At 37.2% G+C, this 22,988-nt stretch overlaps 1 protein-coding gene and 1 long non-coding RNA gene across 2 annotated transcripts in view; one reads left to right on the top strand and one right to left on the bottom strand.

Annotated features, from left to right (window-relative positions):
• Positions 1-11,338: 11,338 nt before the first annotated feature.
• slc6a1b (solute carrier family 6 member 1b) overlaps positions 11,339-22,988 on the bottom strand; it is a 16,261-nt gene continuing 4,611 nt past the window's right edge. Inside the window, exons 2-15 of the mRNA XM_015055277.1 lie at positions 22,380-22,800; positions 21,959-22,090; positions 21,434-21,534; positions 20,913-21,022; positions 20,359-20,491; positions 19,750-19,884; positions 18,629-18,732; positions 17,985-18,109; positions 17,581-17,693; positions 17,235-17,366; positions 13,701-13,803; positions 13,493-13,593; positions 13,066-13,233; positions 11,339-11,683 (exon numbers count right to left, since the gene is read on the bottom strand). Of these exons, the coding sequence (XP_014910763.1) occupies positions 11,570-11,683; positions 13,066-13,233; positions 13,493-13,593; positions 13,701-13,803; positions 17,235-17,366; positions 17,581-17,693; positions 17,985-18,109; positions 18,629-18,732; positions 19,750-19,884; positions 20,359-20,491; positions 20,913-21,022; positions 21,434-21,534; positions 21,959-22,090; positions 22,380-22,626 (1,818 nt within the window). The 5' untranslated portion in view covers positions 22,627-22,800 and the 3' untranslated portion in view covers positions 11,339-11,569. The remainder of the gene's footprint in view (positions 11,684-13,065; positions 13,234-13,492; positions 13,594-13,700; positions 13,804-17,234; positions 17,367-17,580; positions 17,694-17,984; positions 18,110-18,628; positions 18,733-19,749; positions 19,885-20,358; positions 20,492-20,912; positions 21,023-21,433; positions 21,535-21,958; positions 22,091-22,379; positions 22,801-22,988) is intronic.
• On the top strand, positions 13,810-17,191 carry LOC106961508 (uncharacterized). The gene is made up of 2 exons (XR_001427785.1): positions 13,810-15,054; positions 15,109-17,191. It is a non-coding gene; the product is annotated as an uncharacterized LOC106961508 (long non-coding RNA).

The following is a 22,988-nucleotide window of genomic DNA, read 5'->3' as shown; positions in this document are numbered from 1 at the left end:
AATAATTATAGTATTAATTTATAATTCAGTGCAAATAAAATATTAATTCAAATTGGAAGGAATTACTTATTTTATTTTAAAATACATTAAGGAGCTCTAGATAGGTGACAGACTCTGTTCCAGTATGGTGACCAGCTGATGACCTCATTGGATAACAAAGGACCACAACCTGGTGTGACTGAGGATCTTCCCTGGCCGGAGGACGACCTCACACCTAGATGTTCATCAGGATTTCTTTCATTCTACTCTGCTTTTGATGTCATCAAGTTGGAAAAGAGGGAACGACCTCTTTGTTAAACTCACCAAATTCTGGGCATAATAATCCCTAAATAGGTGAGCATCGGTTACTGAGCTGACGACCCTGAGTTCAAAACTATAAGGAAAATGAGCTGCTGGAGACGAGAGGATCATCTTTGTTTTTCCTATTAACAAGTTTTCATCTACGACGTGCCAACGAACTCATCTTACTTCAAGGAGCATCAAGAAACACGGACACAAAATGAAGATATGTAAAAAAAAAAAAAAGAAAATTGTACAAAAACTATTCAACTGGAGGTTTATTAATAGTTTGTAAGTCATTTATATGCAGTATATTGTATCTAACTTGCTCATTTATTGCATGGATAATTTCGGACAAATATATGTGTAACATCTTTTTACATCAGGAATACGATTGATTTTTCTAAAATATCATTTTAAGAACAACATTAAGATTTGTGGTAAGGTTTCTGTTTAGAATTGATAAATTTATGCATTTTTAAATCATTTTTGGTAAGACATGACTATGGGCTAGAACATTTTGAACATTTATTTTAGGATTTTAATCCTTTATATGATTTTGCTGTCTGATTTTATGTGCAATGAATATGCCAACATTTTAACAACAAATGTTATGTAGAAGGTTGCATGCAAAAAGAGGGGCGTAATTTATCAGCTATAATATGGTGTTTCTGAATTTAGGCTTATACTATCACATAGTATATTTTAAATTTATATTTTAGAGTGTAATCTCTATTAAGAGATTAAAAGAGGGAATTATTGAGAAAATAAATTTAAAATAAGCTAGTTTTAAAACTTAACATGTCTTGACTCAAATGCCCTAATTGTGGTTTTGAAATTAGTAATGTATTCTGGCTCTTTGACCTTTATTTTACTTGTAGTTACAGCAGATGGTTTGCTAGGATCGTTTGAACTGCCTTTTGTCTGTGTGGGAAAACAATACAGTGGAAGTTGTAGCTTTTCACACTCATCTGTGAAAGGCCATAAACACGCCAGGGGTTTTAGGCTTCAGAGAGAGGGTCAGAGATAGCTCCTGGTTGGATGAGCAAAGATATGCCTTATTTGAATAAATTAAAGATAAGAAGATAAAACTTTCTACACAGAAGTAACACATTAGATTTGCCCTTGCAACTCTCCAAAGATGTCTTTGCACGTCTTTGCTTTTCTTTCTTTCTTTCCTTCTTTATGTCAGGTAAATGAATGTATGTCTCCGTTGTTCTGCAGTTTCTGGTGTAAGTTTATGCATTGTCTTATATTGTATTAAACTGTAATTCTGTGATGTCAACACGCATTGTTGTTTTCCTTGTGGCTACACGTGGCCCGCCGAGAGGACCTGGGATCTAAAGGAAGAGAGAGCCAAACTTTTTCTAAAGTTAACCTATTTTAGGAATTTCTTCCTTAACAGGTTCAAATAAAAACCAACCTGCATATATATATATAGAACTTAATTAACTATTGAGTTTCAAAAGTATGCAGGAAGTAATAAATTCCATTTATCAAAAAAATAATATTCAACTAATGGCAAGCTTGCAAAACAAATGTATCACACTGTATCCAACCTCTTAGTTTGTACATAACAAAAAAATGCAATACAGTGAAAATCATCATCTTAATCTCACACGTTTCTCCGATTGGTTTTATTTACGGTTCTCCGTTCTTCCTTGTCGGAATATATGAGCAGTAATGCCTGTGACGCCAGTTAGCATTAGCTTAATTTCGGTTGCAAAAACACGTTACAACACTCACCAGAGAAATCACAGTAAAAGTTTGTTTTACTGCCAGGATATCAGGTCACGGATCTTCTTTTCTCTTAACCGTTACCGAAGTTAATCAAGAATTTATCTTATAGCATGCAGTAACTCACACCACGTGCTACAACCAGCTACGGTTTTCTTCTTCTTCTAACAATTTCCTGCTGTCTAAACCAGAGTGTAACTCACAAGCCACCTGCTGGCGGTTTCTGGTATGACAAGAAAACTCAAAATGAAAATATAAACTGAATTGCTGGGAACATTAAATAACAAAACAAAATCCTACAGAAATAAAATACTACTAACAGTATCACACATATACATGTGGGTTACAACACTTTATTTAAAGACACAACAATCAGGGGTTAAAATTCCCCTTTGACATGACAGAAGCCAAATAATTTTGTTTGCTGAAGAGTTGCTAATGTAATGTCATCTAGTTTGCAAGAGATGTTGCAATACAATGCTATTTTTAAATCCATCTTCACACCATACATGCTCATTTGGAAAACATGAAAATGCAAATTATAACAGTACATCTTTTACAGAATTTAATGAAGTTTGTGAGTTTCTTTGCAAGCCCAGTTGACATCATTTTGTGCTAAGTGAATCCTCAAATAATATTTTTTTCAATTTGTGTGGCCAGATAGCTCTAGCGAATCCCAACCCGCCTGTGTCCCATAGAAAAACTTACGGACATATTTCTGTGTCGTTACACAGCTAGACTGTTTTTCCACTAGTTCACAATATGCTGTGTTCCTAGAAGCAAATATTTAGACATGTAGATGTGAACCGAAGTGAGGTGAGGCTGTGAAACATCTCTTTGTGTCCAGGACTCACCACCTTCCCAAGCTTCTCAGTCATTCAAATGGTAAACCAGCAGAACCAACTCTTAATTCATTGAGCGGCATTAACAGTCTGGTCCAGCTCTCAGCACTCCAGCCTGACTCACTGTTTCCCACTACTTTCTCCAGGATGACAAAAGGAAAGCATTTACCATAAGAAAAGAGACAGAAAGAAGAGTTAGAGAGCTGGATGCGGCACGCTTAATCTGTAATCTGTCTCTGACATTTTCTTCGAAGAATTTTGTCTGGGCAACATTTTTTTTTTCTTATGGGATCGCCTTATCAGTTCTCAGGTCTGACTTTCACTCTAGTTTTAAACAAATTAAACAAAAAATAAATACACAGCACAGCCCCAGATCCTTTCAGATACAGTGTATGGTGAGGGGCCCTTGCACTGATTTGTGCAGCCACCCCCAACCAAAATTCAACAATTCACGTACGGCCCTTCAACAAAGCCGCTTTACGGTTGCCTGACAAATTTTCAGGACAAGATTTAAATCTTCCCAGGTTTAAAAATTTCCGATGCAACACAAAGTACATTGTTTTTAATCACCTCGTTTTGTTTTCATTTTAATTCAGGAAACATCTAGTGACTTTCACTCAAAAACTATGTTTTGGGTATAATGTGTTGAATTTGAGAAGCAAAGTACGAGCAATGAACTGAAACACATTAGATAGAAATTGGTGTATATCATGTAACTGTGTGGACAGAACTGTAGTCAGTTATTTTATGCTATTTACATATATCCCTTGTAAATATGTACAGAAACTGTCACAGTTTTCTGATGGGGAGAGTCCTTACAGAACATCTGTCAGCTAATATAAAATGTCTGCAGGATGTGAGCGCCTGAATTTCAACTCCATGTTGATCGGTGAAGCCCATGTTAATTTGCAACTGTCTCTCAAACTTCCCCCTAATTACATCCAGTCTCTCTCAGCATGCTCCTCAGCAATAGTCGAATGCAAAGATAAGGGCATGTTCTGCTTGGGTGACTTAAGTTATGAGCTACAGAGAGAACAGCGGGATAACTGAGCGATCCTCACGATCACTTAGTCATCTGCACAGGATTTACAGAGCTACTTTAGCCTTTAGAAACCCATCTAAATGCCAACTGTCTGCCATTCTTTAAAAAACAAAACAAAAAAAAACAAAACGACACATTTTCACAAACTTGGATTTATATATTAGTTGGCTGAAAGCAAAATTATAATAATAACTTTCAAATTTATTGACTCCTAAACAGGTCAATTAGCAGTATGACAACAGTGCCAGAAAGAAAATACCCAAGATGGTTATTACTCCACTGGATCACACTGGATTTGTTAATAGTCATGTGTGTAGGACTGACACTTTTCACACTGCATTACAGGCTGTTAAACGCCTCAGTAGTTTGATAATACCCAGTGATGGGCTTGCATTTGAACTGGAAGTGATTATACTGTAAATAATGTTTGTCTGTGCATGTATGTGTGTGTCAGCAGGCCTGACAGCCAAGGGCAGGCAGCCAAGACATCAGATTTCTTCCTCTGCATAAGTAGCATTAAGAGGTTAGAGTCTGTTGACATTTCTGATGCACACTTGCTTGGACGATGTGTTGCTAAATTGCTTCCATTTAGAAGAACTTGGCGATAATATTATGTTCTGTTAATTACATTCTGACAATCTTGATTAGTAAATACAGACTGTCACCAGGAGTCTGCTGGTTCTTTTAAATCGGGACTGAAAACATTTTTGAATGTTGCAGCTTTTAATCAGATAGTTGGGCCAATGAATCTTTTTGGCTTTGTATTTTAACATCTGTCTCCATTATTCAGTGGTTTTATCGATTAAACAATTCCAGACAGATTGATCCAGACAGATTGATCTCTGGAATTTCAGAGATATATTGTCAGTAGCTCATAGAATAAAAGAACAATGTTCATTTTACTCAAACAGATGCATATAAAAAGTAAAATCAGAGAAACTGATCATTTTAAGTGGTCTCTTAATTGTTTCCAGAGCTGTACATATATAAAAATGAATACACAACACGCATTTGATTTGTATCTAATTCCTGTTTTAAATAGTACATCCATCCAGTCTCACCATGTTCCATCGCAGAACTTGGTTCTAACAGAGAATAAGTGAATGCCTCTGAGCTTATAGATGAATCACATCGCTAACACTCCTAGTACATTTGGTGATAAATGTGGCGTAGCAAAATGCCTCAGAGACTGCAAGAGATGGGAAGGATTTATTGGTAGCAGCAATCGCTCTCCCTATTGGGGTTCTCAACTTGTTTTTTTTTTTTTTTTTTATCAGGAGAAGGAGGCTGTTTCCAGCTGAAAAATATGAGTCTGTGTCATCCTAAAGAAGACATTTTTACTAAAACTTTTCAATGTTTTTCAGTAGCTAGTGCAACATTCTTAGATTTAAAATATTGTCACCAATAAACACAATTAAATGCAGAATTGCATTCAATTCTACCGTTACACCCTTTTCCAATAGCCACTAGGCCTTGTTCAGTGTTGCAGGAGGATCTGTTCTGAATGGGTCTGTAGGCCATTGCTGTGCAAACAGACCCAAAACAAGCATGCACATGCAAACAATGTCACATTAGGTCAATTCAAAGTCAACAACAAACACATCATGCATCGTGGGAGCAGAGAACAAGCCGCAGAAACGCAGACACGCAGAGTGGGAACGTGAAAGCTCGCAACTGAATGGTGGCAGTGCCAGCGGCTGCACCTCTTGTTTGTGTTGGTTGTGGATAGTCTGATTACCTCAATTTACTTTTTTAATCTTTGTTTGAATATCAGGTTCACTGGGTCGTTTTGCATGCTCTTTGGCTTTTTTTTTGTCACTGTTTGACTTGAACTCTGTGAGAGACACAGTGTGTTGTTTTGAGCTTCACACTGTTAGCATTAGAGTTATTTTAATAGCTTTATCTGAGCTACAGTGGCAACATACTTTGAATAATAAAAACTATAAAATCCTGCACTATTTATTTAGTTTCTTTGAAACATTCCTAACTGCATAGTGCGTAACAATTCAGTGCTTCACTTGATTTGGACAGATCCAGTTGTGATGAATTGAAGCATTTTGATAAATTGATAAACTGATAGTATTGTGAACATTTGTAAACACAGCTGTGTTAAGTAACAATGCAAAATGCTTTGACAAAAGTAAGTGTTTGGGTTTGACTGTCTGTAGAAAATGGCAGGAAGTGCAATGCCCTTATATGGATAGCTCCACGCGCTTTGTGTGTGTGTGTGTGTGTGTGTGTGTGTGTGTGTGTGTGTGTGTGTGTGTGTGTAGTTCAGCAGCTTGGCAGGGAATGCCAGGCAAGCAATTAAAACTGTTCATTAATGGTTTGTTAGACAACACTCCAGCTAATCCTATCATATGGCAGGCGCCGATAAGGGCATTTGCTTCTCTCGCTGCCTGTCTGTCTGTCACTCTGCTAGCAGCAGATACGCTATCAGTGCCTCGTTGTTAAGATGAACAGAAGAATGAATAATATTCTGACTCAGGCTTAATCAGGGATTCTATCATAGGTGAAGGGAATGCTTGGTAGTGTGCCCCAGATATGCTTTTAAACTTTACATTTTGCGTTATAGCTGCACTTATCTGACAGTCTTGCAATTTTAAGCTTCAAAATACCGCACAGCACTTTGTAGAACAGCATACAGGAGCTTTTTCAGATCCAGTGGTCTATTAAGAAAATTACAATATATGGTCAGTGTCTTCAGAAAATGTGAGCTTCTGAAAAACTAAAAAAAAATTGTGACAGACTGATTCAGCTCACAAGGGTAGCATCATAGACTGATGCACAAAAGTCTGATGTTTAACAGCAAAATGAATCTTCTTATTCTGTAAAGACGGTTAAATAATAGCAACCCAGGTTCCAACTTAATATGAACTACAGTACTGACAAGACAAGTGGGTGTAAAATCACAAATTTACAATGTCACTTTGCACTCATCCATCCATCCTAGATTTTTACTATTTTCACAATATTGGGCTAAGAAACCACCGAACACATAATGTTGAATATCCTCCTGTCGTGAAGCTGCACTTGCACATGCTCAGGAGACAAAGTTAGGCAGCTTCAGCGACATCTACATCCTGACACCCTTGCAGTTTCTGTGCCAATGGGATTAGACAAACTACAAATGAAGCTGTATTGCCTTTCTCACATCCAAATAACACTCTGCCCAGTCACCACTGCTGAGGTATGTTCTGAAATGATACCACAGATGTTAATCAGTTTTGGTGTGCCGCCAGAGCTTTGCCGGCATTGTCCCTCAGAAAGCTGGTGCTTAGCTCAGCACAGTGCAGATCTGTAAAAGGGGTTTTACCTTCTGCTTTGTGGGTAAAAGCATCGTAAAAGTTGTCTGTAAGCAGGCTTGTCCAAGTGCAAAATGATCATGTATCGATACATCAGTTTATCTTTATGATTGCGGTCCTCATTTTGCTCAGAATTGTACTTATAGTTTTTTTCAATTGCAGTATTTTTCTGATGATAATTTAATTTCTCATCATTGTTAACCTTCATCCTCCTCAACATTCAGTCATTTGTCCACTTCATGGAAGCAGTTCCTCATTTCTGCAGACAAATTTCAAATCCTATTGGACATGCAACATTCTCTTCCGTAAACATATCTGCTGTTTTGTAACATTTTCATTTGTTTGTGTCACATGACTCAAAATTAGCTATACATATGACGGCTAAATAGTCATTCCCAATAAAAACAATACAGAAAACGTGTTTATTATTGGAATGGGTCAAGTTTAAAGCCAGATCTCAATCCAGTTGAGAATCTGTGGTCAGACTTGAAGATTGTTGTTCTCCAGTGGGAACCATATAACTTGAGGGAGCTACTCAAATATCTGCAACTAGTTACTACGCATCTCTGATTACAACCGAAGAGAGTAACTGTTCAGGAGTTGCCAAGAGATGAATTATGGCTGGGACGTGTTGGATGTCATCCAGGACGGCTCCGGTTTGTGCAGGTGGTCAAAAGGAGCAGCAGAAAAGCATTTTGTCAGATACCATCAGCCAGGTTTACAGCTAGCATCTTTTGAGGTGATGAGCCTGATTGCATATTCATTTCCACTTATGTAATAAACAGAGCATTAGCATATTACCGAGCAGGTCAGCATCAACAGCAGCCATCTCAGTGAGAGCATTTGAAGTGTTTTTGTATATTTTGAGCTGCGGTTTGGACGTACTCAAAAGGTATCACCCATTGCAGAAAGTGAAATGGTTTTATAATACATCCGTTATGTATTATGCTGGCTTATAGTGCTACAAACAGATGAAATGAAAATGATGCAATGCAGACTTTATAATCTATAGATCTTTATTTAATTTTGCAGATAACATATATAGCAATCATGCTTTTTCATAGAACACCATCTAAACACATTTATTATATTTTTTTACATATAATATTTTACATTAGGCCCATATAACAGCTAAAAATATACAAAACAATATTCCCTGACTAGACATTTCTATAACATTTTTATTAGTATTATTATTATTATCTCTTTATTATTACTCTATTCTGTTATTGTTGTCATCATTTTTACAGTGGAGAGAGATATGTGCCTTAGTTTCTGAGACAGTATTATTGCAGAAAACAGCAAAAAAATGTCACATTTTTTCCATTCAACATTTAGACAGAATAAAGAAAAACTCAGCGTATACGGACATTTACAGATACATGTATTACACAATCCAGTTTACAACATCATTCAAGAGAGAAACTGCGGTGTGGTAACTTTATACAAAATTCATGGAACCCTTGCATCATTGCACATTTTGATTCATATATCTTAAAAAAAAAAAGTCAGTACAGTTTTTAGGAACGGGAATGATTCAGCCTGATACCTGCTGTATGTAGCTGCCATAATAGCATATTGTCTTGATCCTTCTTTGTCACCTAGTTAGTAGTTTGTCATAAAGTTAAAACCCATGGTTGCTTTTATACTGGAATCCTTCAGAATCAAGTATTATTAGATATGCAACATTTCTCTTTGCTTTATAGTTTTAGTGTTGTTGGCATGTGTGGCATGTGCTTGTGTGTTTTTATGCTAACAGTATTTAGTCCTATGATTGATAAAAACCTCCTCACTCTGAGAATTAATGAATCATATACACCTTATTCCAGGACCAATACAGAATAGGCATAGGTTACTGGTATCAAGGTACATCAACGTTCGCATTACTTTTCTCTCATTGTCTTCCAACTGGTTTAAAAGTCCTTTTAATGAGATGCTTGAGAAAGTGCCACAATGAAAGTGCTTGACAGTGACCTGAAAGAAAGCTACAACAATTTTTCCTAAAGACAAATCCAATTGTTTGGAAATATTGCTGGCTGAACAAAACATAGAGTGATGAGGAAACTTTGTACTTGTACTGTCTTTTACCTTTGGGCTACTTATAGTTGTATTCAGAGGAAATTTTAGCATTTGTCTGGTAAAACACCCAATTTATGGATAAATTCAAAACGCTGTGGGATTTGCTAATTGATACTCTCATTAACTAGGATAACTTCTGCTAGCAATAAAGACTAATAATATTGTTTTGTATTTCTCTACTACAACCTGGAGATTTTGTTTTCCGAAGAGATTTTCATAGTAATTTTTTCCCCCACAACTTATTTCTAGTCATTTAATTTGATTTGCTTGTTAGCCATACAAAAGTGTGGAGAAACTTTCCCTATCTGTTCATTTTTCCAGCTACATATTTCATGTGAAATTTCCGAATGAAAATGAAACATTTATAAACCCCGTCCTTCAACCAATCGAGCGGTACCAATAGAAAATATGGATAATTATTTCTTTTTGCTTGTTAATGTGAGTCTTGAAGATGTCACACACCAGAGTTAAAATGCCCATGTCTTGTAGTAGAACTGTTTTAGAAAATCTGTCAAGATGGTATTTATGAAGCAGTTCATGTTATAATAGGGAATCACTGATATTATATTTAAAATTTAATCAATATCTTACATTAGTTTGGTGGCTGCAGAAATAGTCACTACTTGTCTATTTAAGAAAGTAATTGGATCATGTGATCAGTTTTTGTTTCAAATATTTGTGTAAATACAGCAATGCCGTGCTATTTTCACCCAGACTTGTCATATCATGTCTATTACAGGTAATAAGAACAAGAAAGCACAAAGCTGAGATTAGGTTTTAAATTTTAGCCCACAGCATCTTATCACAAAGACTTTGTACGATTTGCATCTTCATGACTTTTTGGACAGAAAAACTTTTGGGGTTTCGATGACTACATTTTTCTAGATAAAGTAATAATTGTTTCAGTGAATCAAGTTGGTGCCTAAAACAGTTTGGTCATATCTACATTTGTTCCTGAGGAGTGGGTTACTTGACAGATATACAAGTAAACAAGAACAGGCAGAACATCGGTAGCTGTCACAGAAATCCACTTTTCTACCGCCAACGCTGGGCACCTGACAAGGCAGCATGCAGCAACTGCTTCACTCAATATGTTATCCCCACTTAACCATCCCTCAGTTACTTAAAAATATGCATTTTTCAAACAATTGCTCTCAAAATGGAACCGTAAAGAGCACAGAGCAACTGTGGGATTTCTACAATGGCTATACCTTTCATATTAGAAGCTTTAGTCCATAGAATAACCTTGTGCTTGTACACTGATGCTGTTTTATTTTTCCTAACTATTGCTTTTCTGCATCAAAAGGGTGCATTATTGGATCCATATTTAGTCTGCAGGTGACACACCTACACAAATTGTTCAAACTATAGCAAGCAATTTGGTCCTTCTCACGTTCACATATAGAAAATAACCTAAAAAAATGACCCTAAACGGAGATTCAGACAACATACAAATTATATGTTCTTTAGAAAACAAATGAAACAGTCATAACAGTCTTGCTAAGTATCCTATATAAGTTATTTTTGCTGTTGTCACAGGTTTCAGTCATGCCAAAAAGAAGTATTCAAAATACCACAAGGTACTTGTGCTTTTCTAATGTAGCCCCCAACAAGAGTAGTAAACATTTCCAAAGAGGTGCAGGATTCTGCAAGGGAGTGATAGTTTGGCTAATATATAATTTACACATACAAACAGATTTGGCCTTACCTGTTGCACATTCCCACATTGTCTTTGCTTGAAATTGATCTATATTAAACTTTTAATCCATAAAACCTTTGCTTTTTTTATTTAACAGCTACACTGCATTCATTTAAAAGTATTTATCTCATTTACAAAATAAAATACATTTTACTCACAATTTTCTTTGTACAGTATTTTGAGATTAGTTGATTATTATAATTTTCATAGTGATATTATTGAATCAGTGAGGGCCTTCAGATTTAAATTATATATCTTCAATATACAGTAGTTCTCTAAGTCACATTTGCTTTTTCTAAGAAGGCTAAACTTTTGCATAATGAAATTCAAAATATCACAACAACTTTGCTGGGTTTTTTTCTTCTTCTTCTTCATCATAAGTTTTATATCTCTGTATTATAAAAATAAAGAAACAGAACAACCCCCTTTAAAATAACCGTGCAATCAAGTTGGTTTCACATGTCCCCAGGAGGTAGGTGAATAAAAGCAGACGTAGAAGTCTAGTGGTTGTTCCCAACCTTGATTACGGTGCAGCGCCGGTCTGGCCATTCAAACAGAGAGGCAGGCAGAGCTTCGTTATTTCTTTTTAGATGTAGGCTTCCTCATTGGCAGGGTTCTGATTCTGGCTTTCTGCCTGCTGATCTGGACCATTTTCCTGAGCCTTCACCAGAACCAGAGGTTTGATCATCATGCGCAGGCGCTGAGAAGAAGATCAGAGGGATAAAAAAACAGTTTCTGCAGATATGATTTATATAATCATATATGTAACAGTGGATATAAAGCCTTCACACTTGATGATTGATTTTACAAAAAAACAATATTTCATCAGATCATAAATCATTAGCCTACATGCTTCTCTTGAAGACTTTTTTGTTTTCTCTTTTGTAAGTACATTTTAATTAATCAGAATTACATCTATGTGTTACGTAATTTCTGTTTGGCTTACAGGTCAGAGTAGTGGTTGAAACAATGACAAAAAGTTCAATGGGGATGTGTTGATTCTTTTCCTACACAGTAAAAAGGTCAATTCACAGCTGCAACCACAAGAAGGATGTCAGTGTCCAAGAAATGTACCAAATTATCAAAAAAACTTGAAGTTTTTCAAGTTGGACTGCACACTTCTCCAGTCATTTTAATGAAGTGTTTGTGAAACCAAGTGTTGCCCTGAAAGCAGAGCAGCATTCAGCTGCCTGATTGCTACAATTACACAATCAGCCATCAGCTGGTACACCACGATCTGACAGCTGCATTTCGCCTCTGATAGCCTCTTTTGCAATGCCTGCAATTATGGTACATTTACTCTTACAGAATCTATAAGCTATAAATGTCACTGGGAGCTGCATTCTGTACATTGTGCAGGAGTAGATATCAAGCAGCCAATAATGTAAATGCTGAGCTAAAAAAGTTTTGTCTGTTATTGATTAGGACAGTCGGATCACTGAAGTAGGACTCCATCACTGCAGATGGTTTTCCAAGAGCTCAGTGGCTGTTGAAACGGAAAAACTGCTTTACATAACTAATCATTTTTCTTTCACTAATCCTTTTATCAGAGTAACACTCTTCATTTCAGTTTATTATTTCTCTATCAAGCATGCTTGTGAGTTTGCTCATTAAAAATCACTGAATCATGGTCCCAGACTTTGGTTTTAATCATCTGAAGAAAATAAGACAAAGTAAAGCTCAGCATTTTTCCCTTTTACAATTGGGTGCCCTTTTGGCTTCATGTCAACAAATTAATTCTTACTGTTGATTCTAGATTAATAGATTCCAGTTTGACTTTGTGGTAACAAATGTGACTGAGTATCCCTCTAAAGATTATTTTTTGTATAAAATCTGGAGAGGTTATTTTGTTGTAATATACCAATGTACAGTGAGCTAAAGTGGGTTTATTAAAAAAAAAAAAAACTATCTTGTACAATCAGTAATCCACTAGAAACTGACAACACCATTTTCTTGGCTGCAGATTTCAGAATTATGCAAATATTCTGGGCCTAATTTGCAGCTTTATTCAAACAGATGCATGGTGCACCGAGTTTAAATAGATAAATTCAAAAGAAGATACATAGGGTGATAACATCTTACCTCTTTGTAGGTGCCTTTGAGCGTCAGGAACATGTAGCCCATGTAGCCTGGGATGAGAATCATGGAGGATAGGGCCATTAACCAACCAACTCCCTGACCCCAGCTAGGGAACACATAATCTCCCATAGTAAGGGGAACCATCTGCACTGCACTGAACAAGAACACTCCCTGGAGAACAGAGGGACAAAAGAATATATCTCAGCATCTTACATTGATCGACATTTTGTCCATTATATCCCATTTTTCCAATAATGCTGACCAGCTTTCGTGTAAAAAGCATCCACAGTGAACATAACGTCTATAGGTTTATCTTTCTCTTAAAACAACAACAACATGGGGACATTTGGGGATGTAGCATGACAGAATGTGTAAAGATTCAAATACATGCAATGGTTAATTGTTAAATACTACAACAGGTAACACTTACAGCCACAATGAGAGGAGTGAAAACAACCCAGCAGGCCTTCCACCACAGACAGGGCCTGTAGCCAATCATTTCCTCAATGTTGTCAAAGAATTTATTCACACCTGCATGTAAAAAATGGAAAAGATAAAAATGTGTTTTTTTTCACAATCTTCATATGACTTTTGAGACTTGAGTCATTTTTACATGCATTATTAAAAAAAAAGCTCACCATAGAACCATGAAATTGAGATGCACTCAAAGAAGACCAGGAAAAGCAGGGACATTCCACTCGCTGAGTAGTAGTCAAAGAGCTTAAACACATACAGTCCACCCTGCAAGTTAAGGATTAAACGAAGATAATGAGACAACTGAAGTAGGAAATTGTAAACACAAACATAAAATGTAGCTGTATTTATGTACAGGACAGTCTCTAACTGGTCTGGAGGAATAATGAAGTGTAAAATCTGAGTTTACACTAATGACTATGGCTGTGGGAAGCAGTGACATATTTATATGGATTATTTCAGTCAGTGTCTTGTAAGAGATCTATTACTGTGGTCATTTATTACAAACAGAATAGCTTGTAAGTTTACATTGCCAAAAGTGGTTAATTTCCTTTTAGAGTCAAGTTCTGTGGGAACAGAGGGATTATTTAACCTCTGAGTTTTATGCATAGCTACAATAATTTCCTGTGGTGAAATATTATTTGTATTTTTTCATGTATTCATTTAAAACACTGTTGTAAGCCTAGGACTCCAGACTCCAATTACCATGGTTCAAGTAGACCATAAACCATAAAAAGACCGTCCAATACTAAAGTCAATATTAAATGACAATGTAACTATTAGGTTTAAAAATGGAAGCTTGAATAAATAAGATAGCAGACTAGTGGGTAACAAAATCACTCTAATCTTACGAGACTGTAAGATTTGTGTAAAAACAATTATCACTATGAATTTCTGCCAAGTAGGACATTAGCATTTCTGAACAAAACCTCTATGTACCTGTCTGAAATTCAAGTAGCAAACACATTCATGAAGCAGTGGTAGATGTACAGTAAAAAGAAAAGAAAAAAATATTCTGAGGCAGTCAAAAACAGGTTGTTGCTACAATTGTTTGGTACCTTTTATTAACCTTTTTTTTTTTTTTTTTTTTTTTAGAAAATTCAGCTTTATGGAAATTGATTACCAAAGATGAAAGCCATCTTGAGGCTGTGAGCTGAAGATTAAAGCAAACAAGCAGCTTTTTATTATTGGAGATACAAAAACAATATTGTCACAGAAGACCTATCCATCCAACCGTTGGTTATCTGAGATCAGGTCAATGGGCTAATAGGTCTGTTGGGAAACCTAGATGTCCACTTTCCCAACAACACTCTCCAGTTCGTTCTGAGGTGTCCCTAGGCATTCCCAGGTCAGAAGGGATGCATCGCCCCTACACCTTTGTGATTCTGCCCTGGGATTCCCCTTCAAAGGAGAGGATACCTAGGAGGCACCTTAACTCACCCTTCTGGTTGACTGTGACCCATACCCTAAACCAAAGTCATCTTTTGAAGGAAGCCCATTTCAATCACTAAAATCTAGGTTGTCTATCTTTTGGTCATAACCCATACCGCATGGTCTGCGTTCCTGGGTCAGTTCTTTCTTCACCACAACAGACCATGGCAACCCATCATCAATGTATGAGCTGCTAATCCTTCCATCCATCTCTTGCTCCATCCCATTATCACTTGTGAACAAGACACCAAGACACTTAAACTAATCCTCTGAAGGCATACACTGATGCCTAAACTGGAGAGAAGTATTCACCTTTTCCTGGATATGATCCATGGTCTCAGACAGGAAATATCATTCTAGCTAATTCAAACTTGGATGCATCAAACTTTAGTGAATGTCTAAAATTTGTTGACATTCACTAAGATCCCAACAGGACCAAAAAGCAAAATGCCAAGATGAAACCCCAGAGATTGCCTAATCAGACACCCTTCTCTCCACAACTATCCTTTCAGATCCTGCCAGTGAACACCACAAACAAGATCAGTGCCAGCCCTGGTTGAGGCCAGCCTGCACTTGAAACAAGCTTAACATAGTGCTGATGGTGCAGACACAGCTCTTGTGTTGATTGAAGGACAACAGTACCCTGTTCTCTGACAGGACCCAATACAAAATGTTTTGGCAGACACAGTCGAATGGCATGTCAAGGTCCATAAAACTCCTCTGGACCAGACAACCAAACTCATCCTAAACCACTTGGTGATTCCAAAAGGGTTAATTTCCAGGTCACTCTTCAACAACCAGGAGAAAAACCAAAATGACACTGGTGAATCAAAGGCTTCTCCCCTTTCTCCAAAGATACTGAAGACATCTGTCATTAATGAAAACATAATAACATGTACATCTTCAGTATGTTGGTTTAAATCTTGGCAACTTGCTGCCTGGGAGCTTTTTAAGTACCAGAGCAAACTCTGCACTGGTGAAGTTTCCCACAAGTCCTTTCATTGTGCCTTTCCTAAATGGATATGATGGCATTGCGAATGAGGCAATCAAATAAGTATTCCTTATACAGTTTGACAATAGCCAGGTCTTCAGTTCACCATTCCAAGGTAACCTAACATGATGGTATTATTCATCTTTCTATTGAAATTGCTAAACAAACAATACTTCAAAAACCTTTCCAAGGCCAAATGAAAGTCATTTTGCAATGCATCTTCAAAATCCTTGAAAACTTAATTTTTCACACTTTTAACCACAAAAATCACACTTCTGCTGCACATCTGCTGTGTCTCAATTTGTTCAGAAATCTTAAGAGTAAAAAAAAATTCCCAAAGGCTTCCCTCCTCAGCTTGATGGTATCTGTCAAAAGCTCCTGTGGTCTCTAAAGTCCATAGTTCATGAAAGCTACATCTGCAATATGGAGATCCTGCGCAAGGCCAGTTCAAAATCCTCAACTTTTCCTGGATTACTTTGAAAAACTCTCCAGAATGAGTTGAGAATGTCCTGAAAAGGATTTACTGCCAGGTATTCTCAGTTCACCCATATCACCTATTTGAGTATCACCAGCAGGTGGTGATCAGCTGACAACAATGCCCTCACTCAAAGATATAACACATAGATATCAATATATAATTACAAAATCAGTCAGACTGACCATCTTGTGTTAAAATCATTGTGCGTGTCCAGTTCCTCGCAAAGAAGTTTAAAAAGAAAACATCACTTGTATTATAAGCAACCCCATTATTATCCACTAAAGCTACCCAGGAGCTCATCAGAATCCCCAAATGGTATCCTTTGCAAAACATCATTCGGAAACTTCAAGAAGACTGAGTCATTTAAACAACTGTTTGGTTCATACACAACGACAACAGTCAGGACCTTCCCTCTTTCAAGTCAAAGACACACAGAGGTAACAGTCTCTCTCTTTCTCTCTCTCTCTCTCTCTCTCTCTCTCTTAGTGGGGAAAACTCTAACACAGAGGCACTCACTGGTGCATTAGCATTGGCACTGCAGCACAGACACCAGCTACAGGAAATTAGAAAAAAAGCAGTTTAAACTGCTATTAGTAGGGCATTAAATAGCAGTTTAATGTCCTACTACACATGGCACTCTTCAAAAGTTAAAGAGGAAAACTGTAGCTTGTCTTTCGGAAATTATAAAATGTACAAGTGGTAATATTTATGTGAACAGCCTTGTATTTCTGTTAGAATCAATCTCATGAAAAATAGAAACATAGAGGAAACTCACGCTTGATACGTCCACATATTTACCTGTGTGATGTTGGACAGGCCAATAATATAGGAAACAAGGCAGACGACAGCGATGAAGATTTCTCTACGCTTTCGGAGGATGTGAGGAAACTCATCAACCAGTGCAGTGATGAAACCTTCCACAGTGCAGAACTGCAAAGTTTGTAGAGCCATTTTAAAACTGTGTCACTTAACACACTAAAATCACTGCAAAGTACAAGGATAAGTAGCAATAACGAAATTCTGTGACATGAGGTCAGAATCATGTAGTGAGTTGGAGCTTTAAAAAACTATTTTAGCTAAATACACCAATAATACGTATTGGAACGGTCCAAAACACAGACCATATTCATTGGATTATTTTCACCTGGCTGTCGATTCCCAGCATCAGCAGCATGGAAAAAAACAATATGGCCCAGAGAGGAGAGACAGGCAGCTGGGTGACAGCTTCGGGATAAGCCAAAAATGCCAGGCCAGGTCCTGATGTAGGATAAGTTACTGTTAGCTCAAATGTACAGTGGGAAATGTATTAAACATATGTTATTGGTATAAATAAAGAAGGATCCTTGCAAATGTTAAGCAAATATAACAATACAGAAAAAAATAAAACAATAAACTATATAAATGGAAGTTATTCTTTTAATAAATATCCCAGTATTTCTTTTTGATTGTAAATTTAGAAAATTCAGTGAAATTTCTTTTCATGTATGCACATTATCTTGTCCTTGTGTCTATTGTTGCATTTTAGGTTTCAACATTGATTGCAATTACCTGAGGCTGCCACATCAGCAATTGGCCTCTTTGTTACATTAGCCATGAATCCCACAATGGAAAAGATGACAAAGCCGGCGAACATACTGGTGAAGGAGTTGATGCAGCAGACAATGATAGAATCTCTGCAGGGGAGAGACACAGCACAGGCCATTGTTACGGCTGTATCAATTCCTTATCACCCCGTCACACATTGGAGAGAGACATTTGAGGGGAAAGGAGGAAGGAGAAGTCGAAAGCCATTTTGCGTCCTGCAGAGCCACAGCATGCAGTTTGTGCTAACCTCTTTTTTTTTTTTAAATACCACTGTGCTTTAATATTGTTCAATATGTGCACTTTTGCCCCTGATCAGTCTTTATTCTTTAAGCTGACTATGGATGAGACATAAAATATATTGTTTAATTGTTAAAAAAAATTATAATAATAATTAACACTCAATCCTGTGTAGTTAATTGCCCTAATAAAAATAAAGAAAGGTTTTTACTGTAGAGTTGACACAAAAGCAACACATTGGAGACATTTGCACAGTTTCTGTAAAAATGCTGTGTGGGTGAGCAGAACTGCATATTAACACCTCATACAAACAGACTCCGTCATTTGAAGGGATAAATGAGCCTGAAAGGCAGCATACTTGTGTCACCTACCTGTAGACGTTATTATTGAAGGGATTGTAGCTGCCAAGAGCAATCAGAGAACCTAATCCCAGACCGTAGGAAAAGAAGATCTGCGTGGCAGCATCGAGCCAAACCTGACACACAGGGATTAGAAAATATTCCAGTCACTGTGCATAAATGAATATCTGTACATTTTGTTTGTGTTGCAGCATTTTTTTTTCAAAATCATTAACTTGAAGGATTGATATTGAAATGTTCATTATTTTGTTTAAACGGTAATAGGAAAAAAAACCCTCCACTCTCATCACGCTGTTCTCACCTCTTCTTCTCAATATTAAAAGTGCTGCATTATCTCAATAGTGACATTCAAACGTGAATTAATTAAACATTGGCCACATATCCTTTGAATTTAAACTGATCAGCAACATTTATGTTTAGCTTTTGATTGCATTGTATTGTGTGCATTGGTATTGTGTGCATTGATCTGTATCCATTGTGGTTTTACCAAAATGCAAACGTCATAGTCAAATAGCTGGGATTGCACGTGACAAAGCAACACACATTTGTGGCAACACTAAGTAAGACTCTTGTTTTTTACTTTCTTGCCATTTTTTTTTTTTTCAAAATTTAGAGCACAAAAAATGTTCTGTCATAAATTTTTTCCACTTAAACTGAGAATCATAGAGAAGTTAATGCAGTCTTATTGAGTTTGGTAACTTCTGAAGTTAGCTGTTTGAACTTTTTTAGAGGAACCAGTGCAAAGGGAAAGGATATGAAGGCATGTTACTCTTTTCATGTTTTTTTTTATTTAGAAAACCATACATCATTTTCCTTCTACATCACTTATTATGTTCTACTTTGTGTTGGTCTATCAAAAAAATTCCCATAAAAAATTGCGGTTGTAAGGCGACAAAAATGTCAAAATACTTTGCAAAGCACTATATCTGAAAAAAATTCCATTAACATATCAGCACTTTGAATGTTCTTCCACAAAAACACCTCTCTGTAGTCTACCCACAACTTTGGAAATGTTATGTCAAAAAAGTGAAACTCATCCATTTTCTGGCACAGCTCATCCTCTGGAGCCTCCTGCGCTGCAGTTTATGTCACATAGTTGTATCTTTCTCAACACAAGAAGTCAAAAGGCTCACCTCAGACTCTTTGAGTTTCTGGAAGTCTGGTGTGATGTAGAAGAGAATCCCGTCAATAGCTCCAGGCAGAGTGACGCCACGGCAAAACAGGATGAACAGCATAAAGTAAGGGTATGTTGCCGAGAAGTAGACAACCTGTGAGACACGTCACTGTTAGAGCAATCGCTATATTCTGTGAACTACAACTACATGTTGGATTGAGTATATTCATTCTGCAAAGAAGCTATTTAGCTCAAATTGTCAATTTACTGTGTTACTGTGGCACCATTCCCACAGCACTGCACAGAGTCCCAGTCAGCTCTTCCTCTGAGGCAAATGACCTCAGGATGAGTAGGTTCAGCACACTCCCAGTGCACTTTCACCTTCTTATCTCAACCAATGTTGCGTCTGTGCATTTAACCTAATAAGTCATTAAAATGAAGAGGACACTGACTTTTTTGAAAAATAAGCAAATAATTGCTTGAATTAAAGAGTTTTCTTTTTGTTATTTATTATAAGGTGTACTGTACGCCAATGACAAAAAACTACACCAATAAGCAGTAAAGCAGTTTCTAGAACATATTTCATCAGTGATCCTTGTCTGTTTGTTTAGCCCCTTTGCATACTCACTTTCCCTGTCCAGCTGACCCCCTTCCAGATACAGAAATAGACGAGCACCCATGCGATGGCGAGCGTGATGGCCAGTGGAATCCTGACCTCCCCAGGCTTTTCCAAACCGTCCGTCAGCTGGTGCATGTTACGTCTGCAGCGAAAAAGCAGTGGCCAAACTGTTATGCAGAAAAGTAACATGAATCTCATACATGCACAAATATGCATGCATGCATCTTGGTGTTTAGAGACTTAAATTTCCCCCTGAATCTTTTCAGAAGCCCCAAAATTATTATTATTATTATTATTATTATTATTATTACTTTTTTGTATTTTGTATTGTATTGTTTGCATCTGTTTTGAAGTTACGTTTTTGTTTTTTTTTGTAATTTCTCATAATGTCTTGAAGCAAATTCTCCACTGAAGGATCTGGTTCATAGCACGCAAACTGCTACGTCAGCCTATCTCTGACCCCTAATCTGACCCTTCCTTACCCTCACTGGCAGGCAGTGACCTTATCGCATTTAATCTGTTCACAACATTTCAGACTGTGGCAACTCAGATGTCCAACTTACTCCCAGAACTCCACCACAGCACTGGTGAGGTTTGTCGTGTCCGCGATGGTGTAGTTGGTGTAGCAGCGATCTGTGTTCCAAGCATTGCCACATGTCTTCCATGGCAGGTCCTGAAAATGAGGAGAAGAAAAAAAAAAGCACACATAGAGACGGGGAGAAAGCTCTTTTTTTCCTCAAACCCGCTCCCATCGCCGAGTCCCATTCTCTCAGGCTGTCAAGCAGCCAAGACTGTGATGCTCATTCGGGACATTGAGATTTCATGGTTTTCTCAGTGGAGTGAATGCTTCATCGCAGAATGCATTTATCAATACCTTGTGTGAGGCGCTAATTATGCGGGAAAGGAAGTAATAAAAGTCATACTCTGTTAAAGGGTTGTGCAGCCTTACATAAGAGGCTCTGGCAAGCAGCCTGCCACATGACTAAAGTAAATTACAATGTAAAGATACATTAAAAAGAACGGCTATTCTTTGAATGGCATAAAGGGAGAGGGTGTCATGATTTTACAGAGTGAATATACTCACAGCGGTGAAGGAGTTGTACAGATAGTAAATAGCCCAAGCAATGATCACAATGTAATAGATATTGAGCCAAAAAGACAGAACAGCAGCAGCCAGACCCACACCTGGAACACAAAATACAAGAATAATGTTAACTCTACGTTAAAAAAAAAGTGGAAAAAAAGTATAAAAGTAGTTTGAAAGGTAAGGTTTGACATTATCTGACCTCTATTCAAATCTGTTTATTTAAATTCAGTTCACTAAAATTAATGCAGTTTTGACAAAAAAAGAAAAGCCACCTGAAGACATTTTATAAGACAAACAGATTCAGTTTGTATTCAGAAATATATACTCACTACCAACCAATATAATAAAATCAAACAAAGATTCAATTTCAATTACATGCATTCCAATCGCTTCTTTGTCATAGTACAGTAAAGACAAACTGTTTAGAATATACATTTTCGACATAGGAACATAACAATCACACGTTAATAATGAAGCTCCAACTAATAATAAGTTAAGCCGGTTAGTTATGTATTTTATTACCTTTGAACATCGGGGCCAGCTTCCACACTCCCAGACCTCCAATAGAAGTGTATTGACCGAGAGCCGTCTCCAGAAAGAACAGGGGCATGCCAGCAAATACCAGCGTCAAAAAGTAGGGAATCAAGAAGGCCCCTGGATGAGAGGTGAGAAGCAAAAGTGTGTGAATCATGAAATTAATATTCACTATAATCCAACATGTTACTTGGCAGAGGGAGTATTTGGTTTCAGGCTGCACCCAGAAAAGCGCGCAGATTTTCTCTTATTTCTGCTTGTGCGCAATTACGCACGGCGTTGTTGTGAAGATACACTTAAGATCTCTTTTATTTCAAACTCTCCGGAATCAGACTCTCGATCTTTGGTCGCGTCACCTTTACGTTCCGTTTTGGTGTTTGTTGAAAATAGTGAAATTATTCCTGATTACCTCCGCCGTTTTTCCCACACAAGTAAGGAAATCTCCACACATTTCCCAGTCCGATTGCGTATCCGACACAAGAGAGGAGAAAGTCAAATTTCCCACCCCACGTTTCTCTCTCTGGTATGTCCTTTTTCGTCTTCTGCACCTTCACCACCAGTGTTTTGGGTTTGTCATTTGGCGTGGTGCTGGGCGCGTCGTTCACGGTCTCGGTTAAGACGTGTCCGTCCGAGGCTTTGGTCCCGTTTGTGGCCATAATGACGGTCTGTGTTGGAAGGTCCTGACCAGTGTAGACGTGGTGGTTTCAGCACCAGTCCAGACAGAGCGCGGCGTATCCGTCCTGCACTACAGTAGTCCCCAGAGAAAAGCCGTGGGAAAAGGGATGATTGAGGGTCTGAGAGTGATGAGGTACGGCGGCGAAGCAGAGACCCTGAAAACAAAAATGAACTGGTTAAGATACTTTTTTTTCTTTTCTTTTTTTCACAAAAAGAGAAATTTTTTTTTTTATATAAAAAAAAAAAATATATATATATATATATATATATATATATATATATATATATATATATATATATATATATATATATATATATATATATATATATATATATATATATA

Source organism: Poecilia latipinna, unplaced genomic scaffold (assembly GCF_001443285.1).
Source record: "Poecilia latipinna isolate Pla-1442-1.1 unplaced genomic scaffold, P_latipinna-1.0 Scaffold1307, whole genome shotgun sequence".
Classification (NCBI taxonomy): domain Eukaryota; kingdom Metazoa; phylum Chordata; class Actinopteri; order Cyprinodontiformes; family Poeciliidae; genus Poecilia; species Poecilia latipinna.
Note: the sequence above shows the minus strand (reverse complement) of the source record. Positions and strands in the feature narration are given on the sequence as shown.